The sequence below is a fragment of the Mixophyes fleayi genome, chromosome 8, assembly GCF_038048845.1.
Source record: "Mixophyes fleayi isolate aMixFle1 chromosome 8, aMixFle1.hap1, whole genome shotgun sequence".
In the NCBI taxonomy this organism is placed as follows: domain Eukaryota; kingdom Metazoa; phylum Chordata; class Amphibia; order Anura; family Limnodynastidae; genus Mixophyes; species Mixophyes fleayi.
The window spans coordinates 2090447-2112531 of record NC_134409.1 but is presented as its reverse complement, the minus strand read 5'-3'; the positions used below and the strand labels follow the sequence as shown (position 1 = coordinate 2112531).

General features: G+C 42.9%; 1 protein-coding gene across 1 annotated transcript in view; it reads right to left on the bottom strand.

Moving 5' to 3' along the window:
• DMAP1 (DNA methyltransferase 1 associated protein 1) overlaps positions 1-22085 on the bottom strand; it is a 30089-nt gene that overhangs the window by 4704 nt on the left and 3300 nt on the right. Inside the window, exons 2-7 of the mRNA XM_075183983.1 lie at positions 16339-16497; positions 15905-16072; positions 12958-13143; positions 9963-10034; positions 5762-5834; positions 4270-4556 (exon numbers count right to left, since the gene is read on the bottom strand). Coding sequence (XP_075040084.1) covers positions 4270-4556; positions 5762-5834; positions 9963-10034; positions 12958-13143; positions 15905-16072; positions 16339-16497 — 945 coding nt within the window. The remainder of the gene's footprint in view (positions 1-4269; positions 4557-5761; positions 5835-9962; positions 10035-12957; positions 13144-15904; positions 16073-16338; positions 16498-22085) is intronic.

The following is a 22085-nucleotide window of genomic DNA, read 5'->3' as shown; positions in this document are numbered from 1 at the left end:
CCTGTATGTTCTATACATGTCCCCCCTGCACAGGTAACACCTCTCCTGTATGTTCTATACATGTCCCCCCTGCACAGGTAACACCTCTCCTGTATGTTCTAGACATGTCCCCCCTACACAGGTAACACCTCTCCTGTATGTTCTATACATGTCCCCCCTACACAGGTAACACCTCTCCTGTATGTTCTATACATGTCCCCCCTACACAGGTAACACCTCTCCTGTATGTTCTATACATGTCCCCCCTACACAGGTAACACCTCTCCTGTATGTTCTATACATGTCCCCCCTACACAGGTAACACCTCTCCTGTATGTTCTATACATGTCCCCCCTACACAGGTAACACCTCTCCTGTATGTTCTAGACATGTCCCCCCTACACAGGTAACACCTCTCCTGTATGTTCTATACATGTCCCCCCCTACACAGGTAACACCTCTCCTGTATGTTCTATACATGTCCCCCCTACACAGGTAACACCTCTCCTGTATGTTCTATACATGTCCCCCCTACACAGGTAACACCTCCTGTATGTTCTATACATGTCCCCTACACAGGTAACACCTCTCCTGTATGATCTATACATGTCCCCCGTACACAGGTAACACCTCTCCTGTATGTTCTATACATTTCCCCCCTACACAGGTAACACCTCTCCTGTATGTTCTATACATGTCCCCTACACAGGTAACACCTCTCCTGTATGTTCTAGACATGTCCCCCCTACACAGGTAACACCTCTCCTGTATGTTCTATACATGTCCCCTACACAGGTAACACCTCTCCTGTATGTTCTATACATGTCCCCTACACAGGTAACACCTCTCCTGTATGATCTATACATGTCCCCCGTACACAGGTAACACCTCTCCTGTATGTTCTATACATGTCCCCCCTACACAGGTAACACCTCTCCTGTAGGTTCTATACATGTCCCCTACACAGGTAACACCTCTCCTGTATGATCTATACATGTCCCCCCTACACAGGTAACACCTCCTGTATGTTCTATACATGTCCCCCCTACACAGGTAACACCTCTCCTGTATGTTCTATACATGTCCCCCCTACACAGGTAACACCTCTCCTGTATGTTCTAGACATGTCCCCCCTACACAGGTAACACCTCTCCTGTATGTTCTATACATGTCCCCTACACAGGTAACACCTCTCCTGTATGTTCTATACATGTCCCCCCTACACAGGTAACACCTCTCCTGTATGTTCTAGACATGTCCCCCCTACACAGGTAACACCTCTCCTGTATGTTCTATACATGTCCCCCCTACACAGGTAACACCTCTCCTGTATGTTCTATACATGTCCCCCCTACACAGGTAACACCTCCTGTATGTTCTATACATGTCCCCCCTACACAGGTAACACCTCTCCTGTATGTTCTATACATGTCGCCCCTGCACAGGTAACACCTCTCCTGTATGTTCTATACATGTCCCCCCTACACAGGTAACACCTCTCCTGTATGTTCTAGACATGTCCCCCCTACACAGGTAACACCTCTCCTGTATGTTCTATACATGTCCCCCCCTACACAGGTAACACCTCTCCTGTATGTTCTATACATGTCCCCCCTACACAGGTAACACCTCCTGTATGTTCTATACATGTCCCCTACACAGGTAACACCTCTCCTGTATGATCTATACATGTCCCCCGTACACAGGTAACACCTCTCCTGTATGTTCTATACATTTCCCCCCTACACAGGTAACACCTCTCCTGTATGTTCTATACATGTCCCCTACACAGGTAACACCTCTCCTGTATGTTCTAGACATGGAGTTAGTCGGATGCTCCTTGTGTCACAATTTCAAACTTTATATCATATTCTGGACTCTGGAGAGGTCACCGTACAGAGAACAGTTTTGGCATCAACCAGTCACAGAATACGGCACAATCAGCTTAGGACGGTGAAACCTGCTCCGTTTTCAATACACAAATATGTTAATTCAGCATTATTAGATCTGCAAGTATAATATCTAGGATTGTATTGTGGTGTAGTCCTCTCCGTGCCCCTCATACAGGGCTGTGCATCATCAGTACGACAGAGAATAAGCGTCATTGCCGCGGAGGGGACCCTATATATATATATTCCTCTACTGAGAAGAGGTCGCTCCTGATGACATGTAAACTAATTCCGTTCTGCAGGAAGTATTGATCACATGTTGTAAACACCGAGTTATTGGCGCTTGCCCTGGGGCATCGCTTCAGGTATAAACCTTTGCCCCAATCAATGGGGGCAAGTTTTCGGTCAGGCTGCATTGAGCCCTCATACCAGACTCGGCCAAGAGGTGACAGGTCGCTCAGTGTCGTATAACTTTACATTTATCTTATCCAGACAATTCTGAATGAATTAAACAACGAAGGGGACAGATGTGGAGGGTTTTGCGTCGGGGGAAGAGATTCCTGGGGGGCTGGATTTCCAGATAAGATTAATGAGTCACCTCTGCAGCCGACAGATAAGACCCTCGGAAATCACAATACATTCTGCATTTGTGTATAAAGTAGGGAGCACACTATCAGCCCCGCACATCTCTATGTATAGTAGAAGTATATATGGTAAGCGGCTTATGCGGCTGGCAGCGAGATGTGGATTAGACACAAGGATCTGCAGCGTGGCAGCTTACTGGGGTAAATTATTATTTTCTCTGCGGCCTGGGGCAATGTTTCCTTGTGCTCTCAGCTGGCTTTATATTACAATATTACACGCTTGTAGGGAGCTTATTAGTAATATGCAATATACACGTTACACATCTGCCAACACTCACCCATCCTTGTGCTCTGTCAGCGTAATACAGAGTGGCACAGTATGATACAAAGGAAACAGCAGGATAAATGCTGGGACCTCGAGCCCCCCGGGGGCCCCACATACAGCAGCTGTTTCCCCCATCACCAATATGGCGCGACCTCTGTGACTGTCAGCTCTGCTGCCCACGTTAAGGTAATTAAGGCTGCAGACGCCGCACTATCCAGCGCTATAAACCTGACCAGCAGCTGCTCCGCCTACACATTCCGCCCACGACGGATGTTTCTATTGGTTGGAGCAGTAGGGAGAAGAGCCTGGCCCCTCCCCCTCATGTGACCCAGCCGGAATAACCATCAATTCTGAAAAGCTAATTGTTATTACAATTCCCAATAATCTTTCCCCCCTTCCCCTAATTATATCACAGGAACAAACCATCTTCACCCTTCCTGCTGGTTGTCATAGAACAGCCCCACCCCCCACCCCCCCCACACACACACCTGTCTTACTCCCCAAAAAAAAAAAATCAGGATTGTTGGTGTTGGATGTTATGGTGTCTATTTGTATTTTGTATATTTGACCACCTGCACAGTATAACTTCTCTGGTTAGATGTAATTCTCAGTACCTGTGTATCAGTCTGTATGTGGGTGATACGTGCACAGTATACCTTCTCTGGTTAGATGTAATTCTCAGTACCTGTGTATCAGTCTGTATGTGGGGGATACGTGCACAGTATAACTTCTTCTTAGTATGTTGGGTGTAGACGCCCCGCACCATGGTCTCACAATATACTACTATACCCAGAGACACAGGGGCTCACAGAGCAGCATACAGAATAGATCCGGTACCCAACGTGCCACGTAGGACAAGAACATAAACCACAGAAAGATGGCAGATATCACACACAGAGAGCAGCTGGCACCGCTCATTACAAACTACAGTCTGTCCTTATTCTAGAACAGTCGCCACAATGCTGGTCATTCACATCAGAGAGGGACAGAGATAGACTCTACGATAATACAAAGTAACTGCTGAATAAGCCAGACCCCTGCAGATAATATACGTAGAAGAAATGCTGCGCAGACCTTGGTCAGACACGGATATAACCTGTGTTCTCGTGTTCAGCTATTTATACACGGCACAACTGGCGAGTAACACAACCCGTGAGCCAATCCCACCGATTAATGATGCTACATTGGCAGCTGAACATGGCGGGTGGATCTGGGTAGATGGAGGTTTATCCTACAGACGGTGTGTGTGCTGCATGTCGGATAACTGCTTTATATTATACAGATGATCAGACCCCCCCCCCCCCCCAGGAGTACGATGCGCAGCAGAAGATTCATATTATGCACTTTCCTAGATAACAGTATCAGAAATATGATCCCGATTTCTACCACACTATGAAAGCTCGCCGTTACCTTTTATATATGCAGACAGGACTCTATGCCTTCTTTATAATGAGGCAGCACAATTATAAGATAAAGACACTGCTTCACTCACCGAGTTGGGCGTTAGGGGGGCTCCAACAACATCAATAATGGGGTCTTTCACTTCCAGTTTGATTTCCTCTGTGCCGACAGCTGCCTGAATATCAGCGCTTGATACCTCCACCGGCACAGCCGCGCTGGCGATTCCGGTTTTGGACAAGGCTTCGAAGCGATGGCGAAGCATCTGCAGCTCGTACTCGCAGTTAGAGAAGGCCTGTTTCAGTTCATAGAGCAGGACCAGGTCACTGCGCAGCTCGTTAAACATCTGCACAATCTCCTCCGTGGGCATTGGGTTCAAATCTACAGGGAGGAATCAGAGAGGTCACATAGAGACTTACATACAGGCCCAGCTGTATTATCTGTCAGATTACTGGATGTGTGTGCCGGACATGTACACCCCCCTGCCCTCCCCCACGCACACCGCCCCCTCCTCCACACTGGTGCCGTTGTGCGATTATGTCATGCGCACAGATAACAAAGCTCCTCCTCCTATAGTCACTATGAGGAGCTCTGCTACACAAAGGGGTCATTATAAATGTAACTTAGTGTATTTTAGACATGGCGCTGAAACGATGGAAAAATATATCACACACATTATCCATCTGGACAGAGGAGTTAGAGCGCAGGCGTATAATTAATATTTGCATGTCTCTGCCTACAAAACGTAGTAGAGATTAGTGAATTCTATGAATATGGTTATCACTTCTGCCTCACAGCGCTGGGGTCACGAGTTCAATTCCCGACCATGGCCTTATCTGTGTGGAGTTTATATGTTCTCCCCGTGTTTGCGTGGGTTTCCTCCCACACTCCAAAAATATAGTAGTAGGTTAATTGGCTGCTATCAAAAATGGACGTGTGTGTGTGTGTGTGTTAGGGGATTTAGACTGTAAGCTCCAATGGGGCAGGGACTGATGTGAATGAGTTCTCTCTACAGCGCTGCGGAATCAGTGGCGTTATATAAATAAATGATGATGATGAATATATCAGTGTGTGGGACCCGCATGGACATTATACAGATGCATCCTCTGTGTATAGGTCTCAGGTCCTCCATCTTTCCCCATCTACCCTGCGCCGGCTGTCATGTCCCACTGGAGGGGACGCTGCAGGGCCTCCAGGTACCCTCTAAGAATCATATAACTGATGCCAGGGTCCCACCCTCGATATTATGTGCTACATGTGATAGGAAACACTTGTACTCTACAGTAACACGTGTACAACGTGACCTGACTGGAGGAACCAGCAATACAGATAAATACATTCTGCTTCCCCCTCCACTCGGTGCACTATACACATCTCGCTGTTCTATCATCGGTCTCCTCTGCACAGACTAACACATCCACAGAATAAAAGCAGTTATTTAACATTCCTGTGTATAATGTCCTCTCCAAACTCTCTGTATTAGTGAGATAATAAAACACAGTCCATGGGGACTACAAAAGAGCTCTCTGTGAGCATTCTATTCCCCCGCTCCTCGCACCCTTCCTATTTTATTTTTTTTTACTCACCTACTCCGAGTTCCGATAGCATCTGATCCAGGGCTTTAATCTTCTTCTGTCCAACTGAGCTGGGGAGTTTCATCTGCAAATACAAAGGTAAAAAGGAGCCACACAGCTCTCAGTTAGGCCTCACTCGCAGATTCCTAGTTCAAAAGGTAGACGAATCTCTCTTTATATAGCACAGAAAAGCAACACAGAATGAAAGAGACGGAAAAAGAAAGATGGGACAAAAAGCAAAGCCAGGGACGGTGGGCTCACATATTTCGGGAAGGGTCTCTTCGCGGGCCTATGCGAAACCCCATATTGCAGCTATCTGCCGTAAGCAAACCAGTAACAAAGAGATGCGGGATAAAGATCACCTTTCTGGCTTCCTGCAGAGGGATGAAGATGAAAAGATTTCACTTGCAGGATGTCTAATGTACAATGTCTCAGCTTGACGCCATGTTCCTATTTAGCAGCGTTTTATAATTCTTCTAGGGCAACATGCTCTCTCTCTCGCTTACTGGCAGCGCCCCCGAGCAGTGGGAATTCAGTTATCAGGTGATATAACAAAGAGGCGAGAAGTTACACTGAACACAGAAGTGGGGCCGAAAGCCCACAAAAGACAGGAGCAAGAAGTAAGTCAGCAGAGCAGGAAGCAGCGGGGGCCAGGGGCGCAGAACGAATTACAGCTACTCATTAAAAATAGGATCACTTAACAGACACTTGTTACCTATTGAATTGCGGAAGATCACAGGTAACTCCGCAGCCTAAATTCCTGTACCATCACAAGGCCATGGAGGAGGGAGCGGAATCTCAGCTACCTATTTAGGGCGCCTCTCCGGCCCTTTGATAATAACAATGCTCAGTGGACTCTCTCCGTGTGAATAATTAGACAAGAAGTAAATGGCCACTAACCAAACGGCCGTTACTGGGCTCTTACAATGCTCGCTGCTCCTGTTTCAGCTAAGTCACTCAATGCAGCAAGTATCTGGCGGTTTATCATCACAGAACGCAACCACGGTAGCGCTGCAACCATGAGAGGTAACCTCATCGTTGTCTCTCATCATCACCGGTCAACGCTAATAAGGTCATTCACTACTGGGGACGGTTTTACAGCCTAACTCAAAGGCAGGACACTCATTTACTTCACACTTCTTCATCTACTGTGTTTGAACACTACCTACAGCTTCTCTCCTTCATTCCTCAACCACAGATTATATTGTCCGCAATACACGCACCTCTAAACCCCTCCCCCATACACAAGCAGCCAATCACATAGTCGGAAACGTCTTTGCAGAACAAATCTAACAGTTTTACATAACAAAAATATTCAAAGACATAATTTGGTAATAATATTTCCGACTAAACTGTTATATTATACATATATATTGTGTGTAGCTCCTTATAATCCATAAGAAATATTTTATTGCAGAGCATGTCACCATACAGATGGACATTATTTACATTTTGGTTTATTGGGAGTGAAAACGCTGATCCCTTCGTACACATCACTCTTTCCTCCGCCCTCTAAATATAATCAATTAATCTTTCTACTAATTTTTCTTTCTGCGCGCTGCTCTCTCTTCCGCGCGGAGAGACCTCATTGGCTCTTGGGAGCCAGAGTATATTTTAATTTCACCATCATTAAGAAAATGTCCTGATTTATGCGGCTGCTGTCAGACTAATATCTTTAAAATTTAGCTGGCTGCGGCGATTCATCTTAAAGACTGATGAAGCTTGATTGTTCTCTATGCAAAATGTATTATAAGTAAATGAGCAGGTCTATTACTCACACAGCACTGATAATCTGTTAGGTAAGCTCCGTTAGCTAAACACATTTAGAGGTGGCGTCATACGGGGATGACCGCGCTGCCCCGGCGCCAGGGAGACGGCAGCAAAAAATGATTAACTCCCACATGCCCAGCCTGAAGAACCATCATATCACAAAAATGATTTGGTATTAAGACCCGGGTGACCAATACCTCAGCGTCGCCCTATAACACCTGCGCATATTATATCCATAGGTTTGGTTTCCGTGTATACGTTAAGCAGTTTAGAGGAAAATCTCTTCTTCATAACGATAAATTAACTTGTAGTCCCTCCCCCTCATCTGACTCCACCCACAGCAGACTGAATCGCAGCCCTTTGTGTAGTAGGAAGAGGAAGAGAACCAGCCAGTCAGTAACACAATGGAGTTTAGCTTATGACTGCACAGGCATGTTGTATACATTGTTATGAAGTGTTAATTAGACAATATTCACTATTCGTGGCGCTTTACTGCAAACAAGATCTATTTCCATTTGGGAACATACATCTACAGTAGCATTATATCTGTCGGTGGGATAAATCAGCTCTGTACTAGAGCACATTGGAGTTGGACCTTTGTCACAGAAATGGATGAACTGACTTTTTTCCCCTTTATTTGATCATGTTCATATATTCTGTCGGCCTCCCAAGTCCTGACATCTTTTCCCTCTGGTCCTGGACAGGAGTGTAACTCGCTAACATAATTACACTCACGTCTCTCTGATTTAGGGACTGCAGTTTCTGTGATCGTGCAATAAACAACATCTTAGTCTGCATGAACACGCTCACACAGGGGTGACATAAATTAAGGGGGGGGGGGGGGGGCATCTGAAACAAAGTGTGAAATCATCAGTTTGGAAGAGGTATCACCAATCATTAGACCAGCAGCGTGCTTGATGCATAGAGGAGTGCACCAAAACTATACAGATGAGTGGTGTACGCCCCAGATTATAATGCATTACGGTGTACAGAGGGGCATATACACCATGTGTACGGCGGGCGCTGCAGAACATTTGTGTAAAAAATAACAAGTTGATGGCAAGAAAACGCTGCTACTAGGGATCAGCGAGGAGGCAGCACTGTGCGTCAGGAGTCCTGCAGCCTGCCATGTGGCCAGCAGGGGGAGACAGGATGTCTGGGCTCTGATCGCACCTCATAAGAACTGTCTTATTTAAAGACGACAAAGAGAAGAACAAATGCGCAACGTTTCAGGGGGCAAAGGGCACGGGAGAGGGACCGAGAACGAGGGCAGGAGGAGAGATGAGAGAGGAGCAGGGGAGTTGCTGCATCTGGATGATGGGGAAACTCCTCATTGCTTATAAATATAAATGGCAAAATTATCACACTACAAACACCATTTTAACTGACTGACCAATGGGCAGATAAGCTCAGTTTCCTGTATTTTCTACCCAAAGATTTAACTTTAAGGCGACACAAGGTTGGATTGTGAAAACCAAAGTACTTGCGAGCAGCTCAGTGCCTGTGAAGAGCCCGAGCGCCATCATTACTAGCAGCTCATGGATTAGGCAGCGAGCTCCAGTCAGCACAATCTCATCATCCTGCAGAGATCCAGGAGCTACTAATTAATCAGACCGCGTCTGTCACGGGCTGCATATTAATAACTGCCGGCACCTTCACCTCCCCACATTCCAGCAGCCATGTCCGTCTCTATCAGACAGACACAAGTCACGTTCTGCACTCACTGTATCAGACTCTGCCGCGGTGACGTCACGTGTCGGCATATTACAGATATAACTTCTAAGAGCCGTCAGTACTATCAGAGACATAACACGACGTTAGTGCCGAGGCATCAGGACGACGCTCATCCGAGATACCATTGTATAGAATCTAGAATGATTGGTTGCCACGGGCAACCATTCTAATTTATTGCAAACATCTATATTATATATGTTTGCCGGCTGTAATATACGCATTATCTGACAAGTTCGCAGTCGGAGGAACTGGAGGTTCAGGGAAATAAAGTTACAGGGATAAAAATCTAATTTTATTTTCGTACATTCTCAGCCTGTAGAACCCTCTCTCTATTTACCTAGTAACAATGTATAAAACAATGGTTCAGGTGTCTCGCTGACAACAGAGTGGACGTATATTATTCTATAGGAATCATTTGGGCTAAAATAGCCTTATATAAAGAGTTTACGGAGAGTCAGAATGTAAAAAAATGTGCAGTCTAATACTCCTAACAGTGGCAATTAAAAATGTTTTAAATCCAATTAATAATGGACTATCCTTTATAGATTATTGCAATATCATGTTTACATTTGTCGTTATTAGATTCATAAAAAGTTTTAGTGATGCAGGTAAGTGCCCCCGCAGGAATGTACTGTAGGTAGCTTATCTCACAGGTGATTCTGGATTCTCTATGGACATTAACCGCGTCTGATATAATGACATAACTTACCCTCTGGCTGCGCAGCGTCACGCCCGCCGATTTAAAATCCGGAAATCTGATCCCGGCAGTTTCTGGCACAGCCTGAAGAAAAAGGAAAAAAAAAAATGCAGTTAAAATGGTATAAAACACAAGTATATTAAAATCACCTGCAGAATAAACAGACACAGCGAATATAATTACACCCCCATTCGTGCTAAAACGTTGAACAGAAGTAAGAAATAAGCAAATAAAGATCTTCATTCCCACAATCTCTGTGAACTTTGTATAAAATCTGCATTGTATCAGCCCCCCCCACCTGGTGCCAGCAAATCACTCCTGAAATGGCAGGAAATATATGTCTGATGAGCTCATACATACAGATTTGTGAAAGCCAATAGCAGCTCTTTCCTACAGAACTCGTTATGTATAATATTTTGGGTTCTTTCCCTTATATCAATCAAAGGGAAAATATTTATTATAAATCTATAACACATAAGCACATTATAAAGGCTGAGCTCTATGCTCCACAAATACACTGCAACAATTCTGAAAACTGGTGCTGCTAAGGAAAATGTGCTGTTGCCCATGGCAACCATTCTAATTTATCATCAGTTTAGAAAATTAGCCCAAAAGTTGGGTTGCTATGGGCAACACCAAATTTTCCAAGATGTCCCCACAGTCTGTAATTCTGGCTCAGATCTGAGCGTCTATCTTTGCCCCTAGTGCAGATAAAACAGTCTGGTACTAGTAACGATTACACACAGAGATGTGAAACACTCTCAGGAGCTGATCGGGATGGAGGATATTAGAGATAAGGGGAGGTGTTGTCCTGTCTGTAATATTACTGTCACTCTGAAGCTGAACACACTGCAATACGGGGCATTAATACTGGACAAACAGCCTCAAAAATAATCCAATCTGATCAAACGTAATTGGATCATGGGTTGTTGGCAGAGGTGGTTGGCAGAGTAACCAGAGGATGACCGCTAAGGGCCCATGTGGGCAGTCATATTCCAATCTCACCAACAGGCCTCAGCGCCACCAAAAGTGATCCGGACCTGTGTCCAGTATTATACAGGAAACAAGAGCTTGCACTCTACTACATGGCACACAGAGAGTCAGATGTCTGTGCCGGTACACGACTCTATAAATACTACACCAGCTTTTTCATTATGGCAGGACAACGGATCCTTCCTGACAGCTCTGTGCTTACAGGACGTGTTTAACACCTGAGATGCTGGAACACCCTGGCACATCAGGCCTAGGAAAGCCCTGGAGCAACACAGTTACTTGGCTCAATAGCTGTTTGATTGCAACCATTAAACACCCAGAAAAGCAGCTCAGGGGAGCGGCAGCGTCCTTGCTATTGATTCAAGGTTTCCTGATTGCCCCCTGAGCGTAAACACAGCAGCCAGTGAGGGCACTTAACATGCAGGCAGCACAAGGGCGGGCTGACACTTCTCAATGATTTTACGCCAGGACCCATCAGCAAGAAGTCATCGCCTGCAGACACGCGCCAGGTGTTAATTCCAGTTATTTGCAAAAACAAATACAGGGCAACATGGCACATACAATTAAAGCATAGGAGGGCGGAGAAGAAATCGCCAGCTCAGTGTATCCGCTTATAGGATCCTATATGCGGCTTAGTTGTCCAGGCAGCCTGCATTGTTAATTAGAAATAAATAATAATTAATACTCCCTCCGCACCCGCCCACTGTAGCACGCGGTGGGCGTTACGCCGGGTATAGGAGACAGCAAAGAGCGGTTAGAACTCTATGAACCACTGTCTCCATATACTCGCTTGGTTCCCGGTCACATGATCAATGAGAAAACGAGTCACATGATCGCTGAGATAACGAGTCACGTGATCACAGTAAAACATCCTCTTTTTAAAGCCACTGTCCAGCTCTCAGCCAGAGAGGAGGACCATTGTAACAGCGGTAAGTGGGAAACAAACTAATATATTTACCATTCCCAAATTAACCACTGATCTCCCTGTTAAGTAGTATTGAGGTGATTTGTTTTAGGTCATTGGGCTAATTAGGAAGTAATAAGCAAAGTTACCTCCAGTAATGAAAAAGTTAATATGAAATAATAATAATACATTTATACTGAATGGGATTTAACATGGAGTCTTCAGCCCACACTGATGTATTTACCAGGACGTTCTCCTGCAGTGTAATCACATATATGTTAAAGATTCATATATAGAACTATAATAAAAATAACATTTGTTCGGACTGTGAAAGAACTGCAGTAATTACATTTGTTCTGTCAGAGCTACAGGGATAATGTTTAGTCTGCTAGAAAGTCTGCTCAGTCTGTATCCTCCCTCTCACCTTCATATATTTTCTACAACAAATGGCCAACAAAATAATGATATTGATGTATTATTAAAGAAGAAAATACACAACCACTGTGGAAAGAGAACTTTGAAAAGCCCCAGGTGCGGGATAACAGGCGTGTGGAAGTGCCCCAGGTGCGGGATAACAGGAGTGTGGAAGAGCCCCAGGTGCGGGATAACAGGAGTGTGGAAGAGCCCCAGGTGCGGGATAACAGGCGTGTGGAAGAGCCCCAGGTGCGGGATAACAGGCGTGTGGAAGAGCCCCAGGTGCGGGATAACAGGCGTGTGGAAGAGCCCCAGGTGCGGGATAACAGGCGTGTGGAAGTGCCCCAGGTGCGGGATAACAGGCGTGTGGAAGAGCCCCAGCTGCGGGATAACAGGCGTGTGGAAGAGCCCCAGGTGCGGGATAACAGGTGTGTGGAAGAGCCCCAGGTGCGGGATGACAGGAGTGTGGAAGAGCCCCAGGTGCGGGATAACAGGCGTGTGGAAGTGCCCCAGGTGCGGGATAACAGGTGTGTGGAAGAGCCCCAGGTGCGGGATGACAGGAGTGTGGAAGAGCCCCAGGTGCGGGATAACAGGCGTGTGGAAGAGCCCCAGGTGCGGGATAACAGTTGTGTGACAATGCCCCAGGTAGCTCTCTGCTCTGATGGGTGAACATAATACGACACATAAGTATCTTACAGGTTTTTCCGTTTCCTTCTTTTGCGGCAGTTTCTTTTTGGTGGCTTTCCTCTCGGCGCGGCGCAGCTCGGTTGTGGTGTCGGCCGCAGTAATCAGTTTCTGCAGGTCCTGGGCTTTCTTTTCTCGCTCCTTCTTCCTGCTCTCGATTTTACGCAGCTCTTGGATGAGATATTCCTCCTCTGACACCTGCAGGTAGAAAGTCAAGCAAACAAAGTCAGAAAGCAGATTCAAGGGGGTCAATCACATGCAAAGGGCGCAACCTGGTGGACAAAAGGTGTATTACATCATCACACAAAACTACTCCCAGAGGGGCTGTTGAAGTCAATCTTGCGTACTGTAGGGTGTTGTGCGTCAGGGGAAGGCCTGGCAGAAGGTGGCCGAGTGCTAGTCTATCTGCCGCTAGGCACCTCTTTTCTCCCCGGCATTTTGTCCGAGGCCCCAATGTGTCTGGAATGCTTCAACATGGCACAAATCAGGTGCTCTGCAAGTATGTGGCAGAAGGGGAATAGATTCCTAGAGCTGTTTTACTGCAAGCTTAGGCATCAGTGTGGCATGCTGGTACTTGTAGTTTCACAGCAGCTGGAAATAAAGAGCTTGCTTACCGCAGTTTTTGGCAATTTCACACCTATCAGAAGTAATAACAGACATTTATGCATGTAAGAACTGTGAGATGTGACGTCACAGGGGAATTCAGCCGTGCGGTGTGATGTCACAGAGGTGATGTCACAGAGGTGATGTCAGGAAAACACAAACATACAAAAAGTGAAACAGCGCAATACAACAGGTACCTTATGGTAAATCACATTATAGTACTAGATATGTAATACTAATAAACATCAAATACACTCCAATATTGGGTGCTTATACCGACGTTGATAAACGGCTTTCATAAATGTAAAAAAAACAAACAAACATATAGCACGCTAGTGGCATACAGATATCTTCAGTAGTGTGGTCAGTGTCACGTGTGTCACATGACTGACAGCGGTCTATGATGGAACAGACAGTGAGGATAAAACACTGGATATGAGGATCAAAGCAACTGGTTTTGTTTCAGCCTGTAACCTGCGTATAAGGAGGACGTCCCCTTACTGTGAAATAAAGAGGCTATTAGACGTCACCTGGATAACGCTGCTAAAACCGTTCAGCGCTGACAATACTAAGACCGTACTGTAAACCTAAATAAACCTTCAAATCATTATCACTACACGTTCCCACAGGTCACAGTTTGCTAGCGGAGGACGTACCTGGACGGACAGGCCGCGTGAGTGGTCTCTGCTACTAAGTAACTGTTCTCTATTTAAAGGGCCAGGGAGAGAATCATAGAGGAAATCTTCTCAGTGCAGAACAAACTTCAAACCTGTTTTTTATAGAATTGGCGGAGCTCTGCGGGCAGAATGTGCAGTTAAAAGGAAATATAGTGATACGGAGCAATAACCTTCCAGCCCTGCAACCTCCCTCCAGCTTTACCGAGCGAGATCAGGAACTGCAGTACGGAGCCGAACTCCAAAAGGATCATCTCTGACCTGACAGTTCAGGTTTCTAAGTGGAATCGTAGACACCGGGTCAGGGGGGGCCGGAGTTCAAGGAAAAGTCTTCTGAAACCCACACTAGAGAACAAGTTAGCGGCAGGGTTACCTCTCTGTGCAGCAAATACCGAGTCATGATTCACTCCAGCAGGTAAAGGGTAAATATACCCCAATACTGACTATTACTGTGCCCTGTGCAATGTATCAGTGGACACAGTAAGAGAAATACAATCCCAGGTACATGGAATATAACCAGACCCTCAATTATCTGCAGCCATTAATATGACTGACAGCTACCATGAGGCCTGAGCCCCTAGTACTTAATGCTGGTCTGTCCTTGCTGCACAGCCCCCCTCTGACAGACAGGGGGCGTCTTCCCTTATTCTGAAGCATCACATTATACGATGAATATCAGGTACTACTGTCTGCCGGCTAAAGTATCAACGATGTTTCAAATTAACATTGTGCAGGTGACTTCTAATACTCGTTTTATTTTACAGTATGGGGGGGGGGGTCATTTCTTATTATACACAAGATTCAGTAAGTTGCTTGTGAGAGACAATCCCCATTTACCTTCACTGGGCGTTACTGTGAAAGCATTCCGTGACGGAATACATGAGTCACGTGACACGCGTGACATCACATCTGTGGTCACCAGGGATCTAATCACTTTGATTTATTAAGGATACATTTTATATTATTTTCATGTAACTTGTTATATATTTCAATATTATTCTGCTCATCAGAGACGGTGCGTTCTTTCACAGCAGTATATTGGAATAATCGCTTGATTTGTATTATATAGTAAAGAATCACTGACCTAACAATGATACTGGGAGCAGCTACAGCCATTCCAAATACACCGATGTGATCGGAGACCTGACCTTAGGGGTCTGTAACCCTATAATGAGTCTAATGTAAAACTCTGCAGTTAGATCACGTGATAAGTAAGTCCAATGAGTTACTGAATCAGAAATTACTAGTGGGAAGTTGCTGGTATGTATGGCGGTCACCACATCGGCACAGCACACCGTTACTTGCCGACATCAAGTGTGAAACGTACATCGCGCAGCTGCGTTTATCTACGTGTCTGAGTGCCAGGATGGAGAACCACTGCGGCTAAATAATAAGCAGATGAAATGAATATTATACATGGTATCAGGATTAACTGGACTACATCCTGGGAAAGCCACAAAACGTATCCGTTCATCTGACAGACAGCGACGTTCTCTCCAGGACTGACAGAATGTATAGAGTCTCCCGAAACACAATGTAACGAAGCCTTTTAGAAAAAAAGGCATTATATGCATATAATATTTTGTATGACTCTGAAACCACTCTTAACAGTGGCAGTACGAGGCCATCTAGCGAACAGCGATTATTCCAACCCTCCGTCTCCCGTAAATAAGGATCTTCACCTGCTCCGGGGTCCTGTTATACAGTCTCTCCAGCTGCTCCTTTCGCCTCCGCTCGTGAGCGGCATCAAACACCGGAATTTTCAGGTCTGTACCTGGAGTGGCGCGAACATTTCCCAGCTTGGCGCAGATTCCATAATAACGATCTTTCAAATCCTCAGTGGACCTTTTCTGTGACATCAGAGACAAAATCAGACAGCATGCTGGGAAACTATACCAAAAAATATTTTTCAAATCATGTGAAAAAAAACAACAAAATCAATGTTTTGTTCTGTATGGATCAGAATGGGTCCACTGTGAGGGCTGAACACACAGATTACTTGTAGCATTGTGGAGTAACACTCGTGGTCCCCAATTTGAGGTGACCAGAGATCCCAATGACATGTATGGCTTGTAATCTGTGCGTCCCTCTCCACATTTCCAGATGTTGCTCTTACCTTGAACTGCTGGTGGTCGTAGCGATCATGAATGACAATGAAGCGCAGATCGAAACGCCGGCAGAGGTCAAACAGATGGTCTGTCTCAGCCTTGGTCCAGCCATCGTCGTGTAGATACAGCTGGTATTCCTGCTCGGAGTACACTGGGACCTGCACGGTCTGTACAGAGAAGCAGAGGAACCACTTACTACAGTAAAGCAGAAGCAGATTTTACATCAAGCACATCGTGTAGAGTGCAAGCTCTTCAGGTGAGCAACCATTGTTTTAGTGTCAATTCCCCAACACTTATGCATCCGTATATATTTATTTGTAGCAATATCATAATTGCTTTACCTGTAGCTGTATAATAAGAAACACCAGCATCTTTCACATGTATAAATCCGGGAACTGATAACATGCCCCCCTCCCCTCATCATACATATTCAGAGCCGGCAGCTGGGATGGTTCCGCTCGCAGCGTAAGCAGCGACAAACCTCCGAGCGCTGATCTGTCAAATGTGCAGAAACAGTTTGTTTCATCCCCAGAGGGGGGGGGGGGGGGACGGACGCAGTAACCCCTTGAGAAAGAGGGGAGGGGGTACTAAGTGGGGTTTAGAATTGTTGGCAGAGTACCGAGACCACCTCATCTGTGTAACAGAACAGCAGGGGGGACTGAATACCACTGAGAAATAAGAATATAGAATAAGATCACTGCACTACTGATCATCATACACCCGGCACGTGTCATCAGGTAACACGATCACTCCATGTGTCCACCACGCTATCTAGACACACGTTACACGGCTACTTTACGTGATCCTCCACAATGTATTATAAAGGGTGCAACACACTTGTGTGGTAAAGTTAGTGCTACCAAACGATACAAAAGACTCTCTACTCCGCTTCCGCACACGGATCGTCGCACTGGTGTGTAGTCCGCCATGACACGGGCGTCACAATCAGATAAACCAGCTCTGATATCCTGAGTACCTACATGCACGGTTATCACTCACATGCAACACACACGGAAACAGCAATATGATGATAATCAGTAATCACCTGCCTTTGGTACAATAGTAAAACATTGAACAAATACACATATAAAGTCAGGGACATATGGGTCCATTATACTAGATACAACATGATAGACAGTGGGGTCAGGAGCCCAATGAATTAATTCTTGTTTATTCCATGACCCTTAATCTATTAGCCCAGCTAACAGCAATGGCACCAGCAGGAGGGCACCATCGCCATCTTTACATTGATACACTGGTAAGTCGTCACAGCTCACCCAACTCACCCTTAGCGTATTCTATCACGCTAACAGCCATGAAGAAAGAACAGTCGGCAATCTGAACGTCCGCTAAGTAACAGCTTGTGATTTCTCAGTGATTTGAATACAGTATTTTATCTGCTTAAGGTTTTGCATATTCTAATTTCATCAGGGAAGGCATGTGCAAGTGCCAGTCTGATCACACACACACAAAGATATATACATATACACACACACCATGAGATTATATATATATATGTATTATATATACACACACACGATATATGCAGTATATATACATACACGAATATATATATATATATATATATATATATACATATACACACACACATATATACACACAGTATATACACACACACACGATATATACACACAGTATATACACACACACGATATATACAGTATATACACACACGATATATACAGTCTATATACACACACAGTACACAGACACAATATATACAGAATACGCACACAATATATACAGTATATATACATACACACATACACACACGATATATACAGTATACACACACGATATATACAGTGTACACACACACACACACAATATATACAATATACACACACACACACAATTTATACACACACACGATATATACAGTATATACACACACACGATATATACAGTATATACACACACAATATATACAGTATATACACACACAATATATACAGTATATACACACACAATATATACAGTTATACACACACAATATATACAGTATACACACACACAATATATACAGTATACACACACACTATATATTGTGTGTGTATATACTGTATATATCCAGTATATATACACATACACAATATATACACACACGATATATACAGTATATATACATACACACGATATATATACACACACACACACACAATATATACAGTATATATACATACACAATATATACAGTATATATACATACACAATATATACACACACGATATATACAGTATATACACACACGATATATACAGTATATACACACACACGATATATACAGTATATACACACACAATATATACAGTATATACACACACGATATATACAGTATATACACACACGATATATACAGTATATACACACACGATATATACAGTATATATACACATACACAATATATACACACACACACACGATATATACAGTATATATACATACACACGATATATACACACACACGATATATACAGTATATATACATACACAATATACACACACGATATATACAGTATATATATACACATACACAATATATACACACGATATATACAGCATATACACACACAATATATACAGTATATATACACACACGATATATATACAGTATACACACACGATATATACAGTATATATACACACACACGATATATACAGTATATATACACATACATACACAATATATACACACACACACACACGATATATACAGTATATACATACACACGATATATACAGTATATATACACATACATACACACGATATATACAGTATATATACACATACATACACAATATATACACACACACACACACGATATATACAGTATATATACACATACATACACAATATATACACACACACACACACGATATATACAGTATATATACACATACATACACACGATATATACAGTATATATACACATACATACACAATATATACACACACACACACACGATATATACAGTATATACATACACACGATATATACAGTATATACATACACACGATATATACAGTATATACACACACAATATATACAGTATACACACACACAATATATACAGTATACACACACACACACGATATATACAGTATACACACACACACGATATATACAGTATACACACACACACGATATATACAGTATACACACACACAATATATACAGTATATATACATACACAATATATACACACACGATATATACAGTATATATACACACACACACACACGATATATACACACACACACACGATATATACAGTATATATACATACACAATATACACACACGATATATACAGTATATATACACATACACAATATATACACACGATATATACAGCATATACACACACAATATATACAGTATATATACACACACACGATATATATACAGTATACACACACACACGATATATACAGTATATATACACACACACACACGATATATACAGTATATATACACATACATACACAATATATACACACACACACGATATATACAGTATATACATACACACACGATATATACAGTATATACACACACAATATATACAGTATACACACACACACACAATATATACAGTATACACACACACACACGATATATACAGTATACACACACACACACGATATATACAGTATACACACACACAATATATACAGTATATACACACACGATATATACAGTATATATACATACACAATATATACAGTATATATACACACACACACACGATATATACAGTATATATACACACACACACGATATATACAGTATATACACACACACGATATATACAGTATATACACACACAATATATACAGTATATACACACACACAATATATACAGTATACACACACACACACGATATATACAGTATACACACACACAATATATACAGTATATACACACACGATATATACAGTATATATACATACACAATATATACACACACGATATATACAGTATACACACACACACGATATATACAGTATACACACACACACGATATATACAGTATACACACACACAATATATACAGTATATACACACACGATATATACAGTATATATACATACACAATATATACACACACGATATATACAGTATATATACACACACACACACGATATATACAGTATATATACACACACACACGATATATACAGTATACACACACACACGATATATACAGTATATACACACACAATATATACAGTATATACACACACGATATATACAGTATATACACACACACGATATATACAGTATATACACACACACGATATATACAGTATATACACACACACGATATATACAGTATATACACACACAATATATACAGTATACACACACACACACAATATATACAGTATACACACACACACACACGATATATACAGTATACACACACACAATATATACAGTATATACACACACGATATATACAGTATATACACACACAATATATACAGTATATATACACATACACAATATATACACACACGATATATACAGTATACACACACGATATATACAGTATATACACACACAATATATACAGTATATACACACACGATATATACAGTATACACACACGATATATACAGTATATACACACACAATATATACACACACGATATATACAGTATATATACACATACACAATATATACACACACACACACACACACACGATATATACAGTATATATACATACACACGATATATACACACACACACGATATATACAGTATATATACATACACAATATACACACACGATATATACAGTATATATACACATACACAATATATACACACGATATATACAGCATATACACACACAATATATACAGTATATATACACACACACGATATATACAGTATATACATACACACACGATATATACAGTATATACACACACATACACAATATATACAGTATATATACACACACACAATATATACAGTATATACACACACATACACAATATATACAGTATATATACACACATACACACACAATATATACAGTATACACACACACATACACACACAATATATACAGTATATACACACACATACACACATACACAAGATGCCCACCAAGCGCTGACATCACAAAACGTGACATCGACAAGAACGCAAAAAAGCCTCAAGCAAATGACTGTGATAATCCTGCAGAGTCCTCTGTAAGTCATCCTGTCAGACACAGAACTGTATTTATTATTTATAGGCGATTATTTCTTACAAAAACAAATAAAGTGGAGCCGTCGCCGTGAATGATCGTTTTCTGAATAAATAATACAGCAATAAGCTGAACGTTAACATTTCATGGGGTTCAAGGACAATTCCACTTGTTTATGAACACAAATTATTCACCCCCCCCCCCTTGTCAGTCATACACCCCCCCCTTGTCAGTCATACACCCACCCCCCCTTATCAGTCATACACCCCCCCCCTTGTCAGTCATACACCCACCCCCGTTGTCAGTCATACACACCCCCCCTTGTCAGTCATACACCCCCCCCCCCCCCCCGTTGTCAGTCATACACCCCCCCCCCCCTGTTGTCAGTCATACACCCCCCCCCTTGTCAGTCATACACACACCCCCCCCCCCTTGTCAGTCATACACACACACCCCCCCCCCCCCCTTGTCAGTCATACACGGGAGGTGGCAGTTTGTTTTGTAAATGCACATTTTAGTCCTGGGATA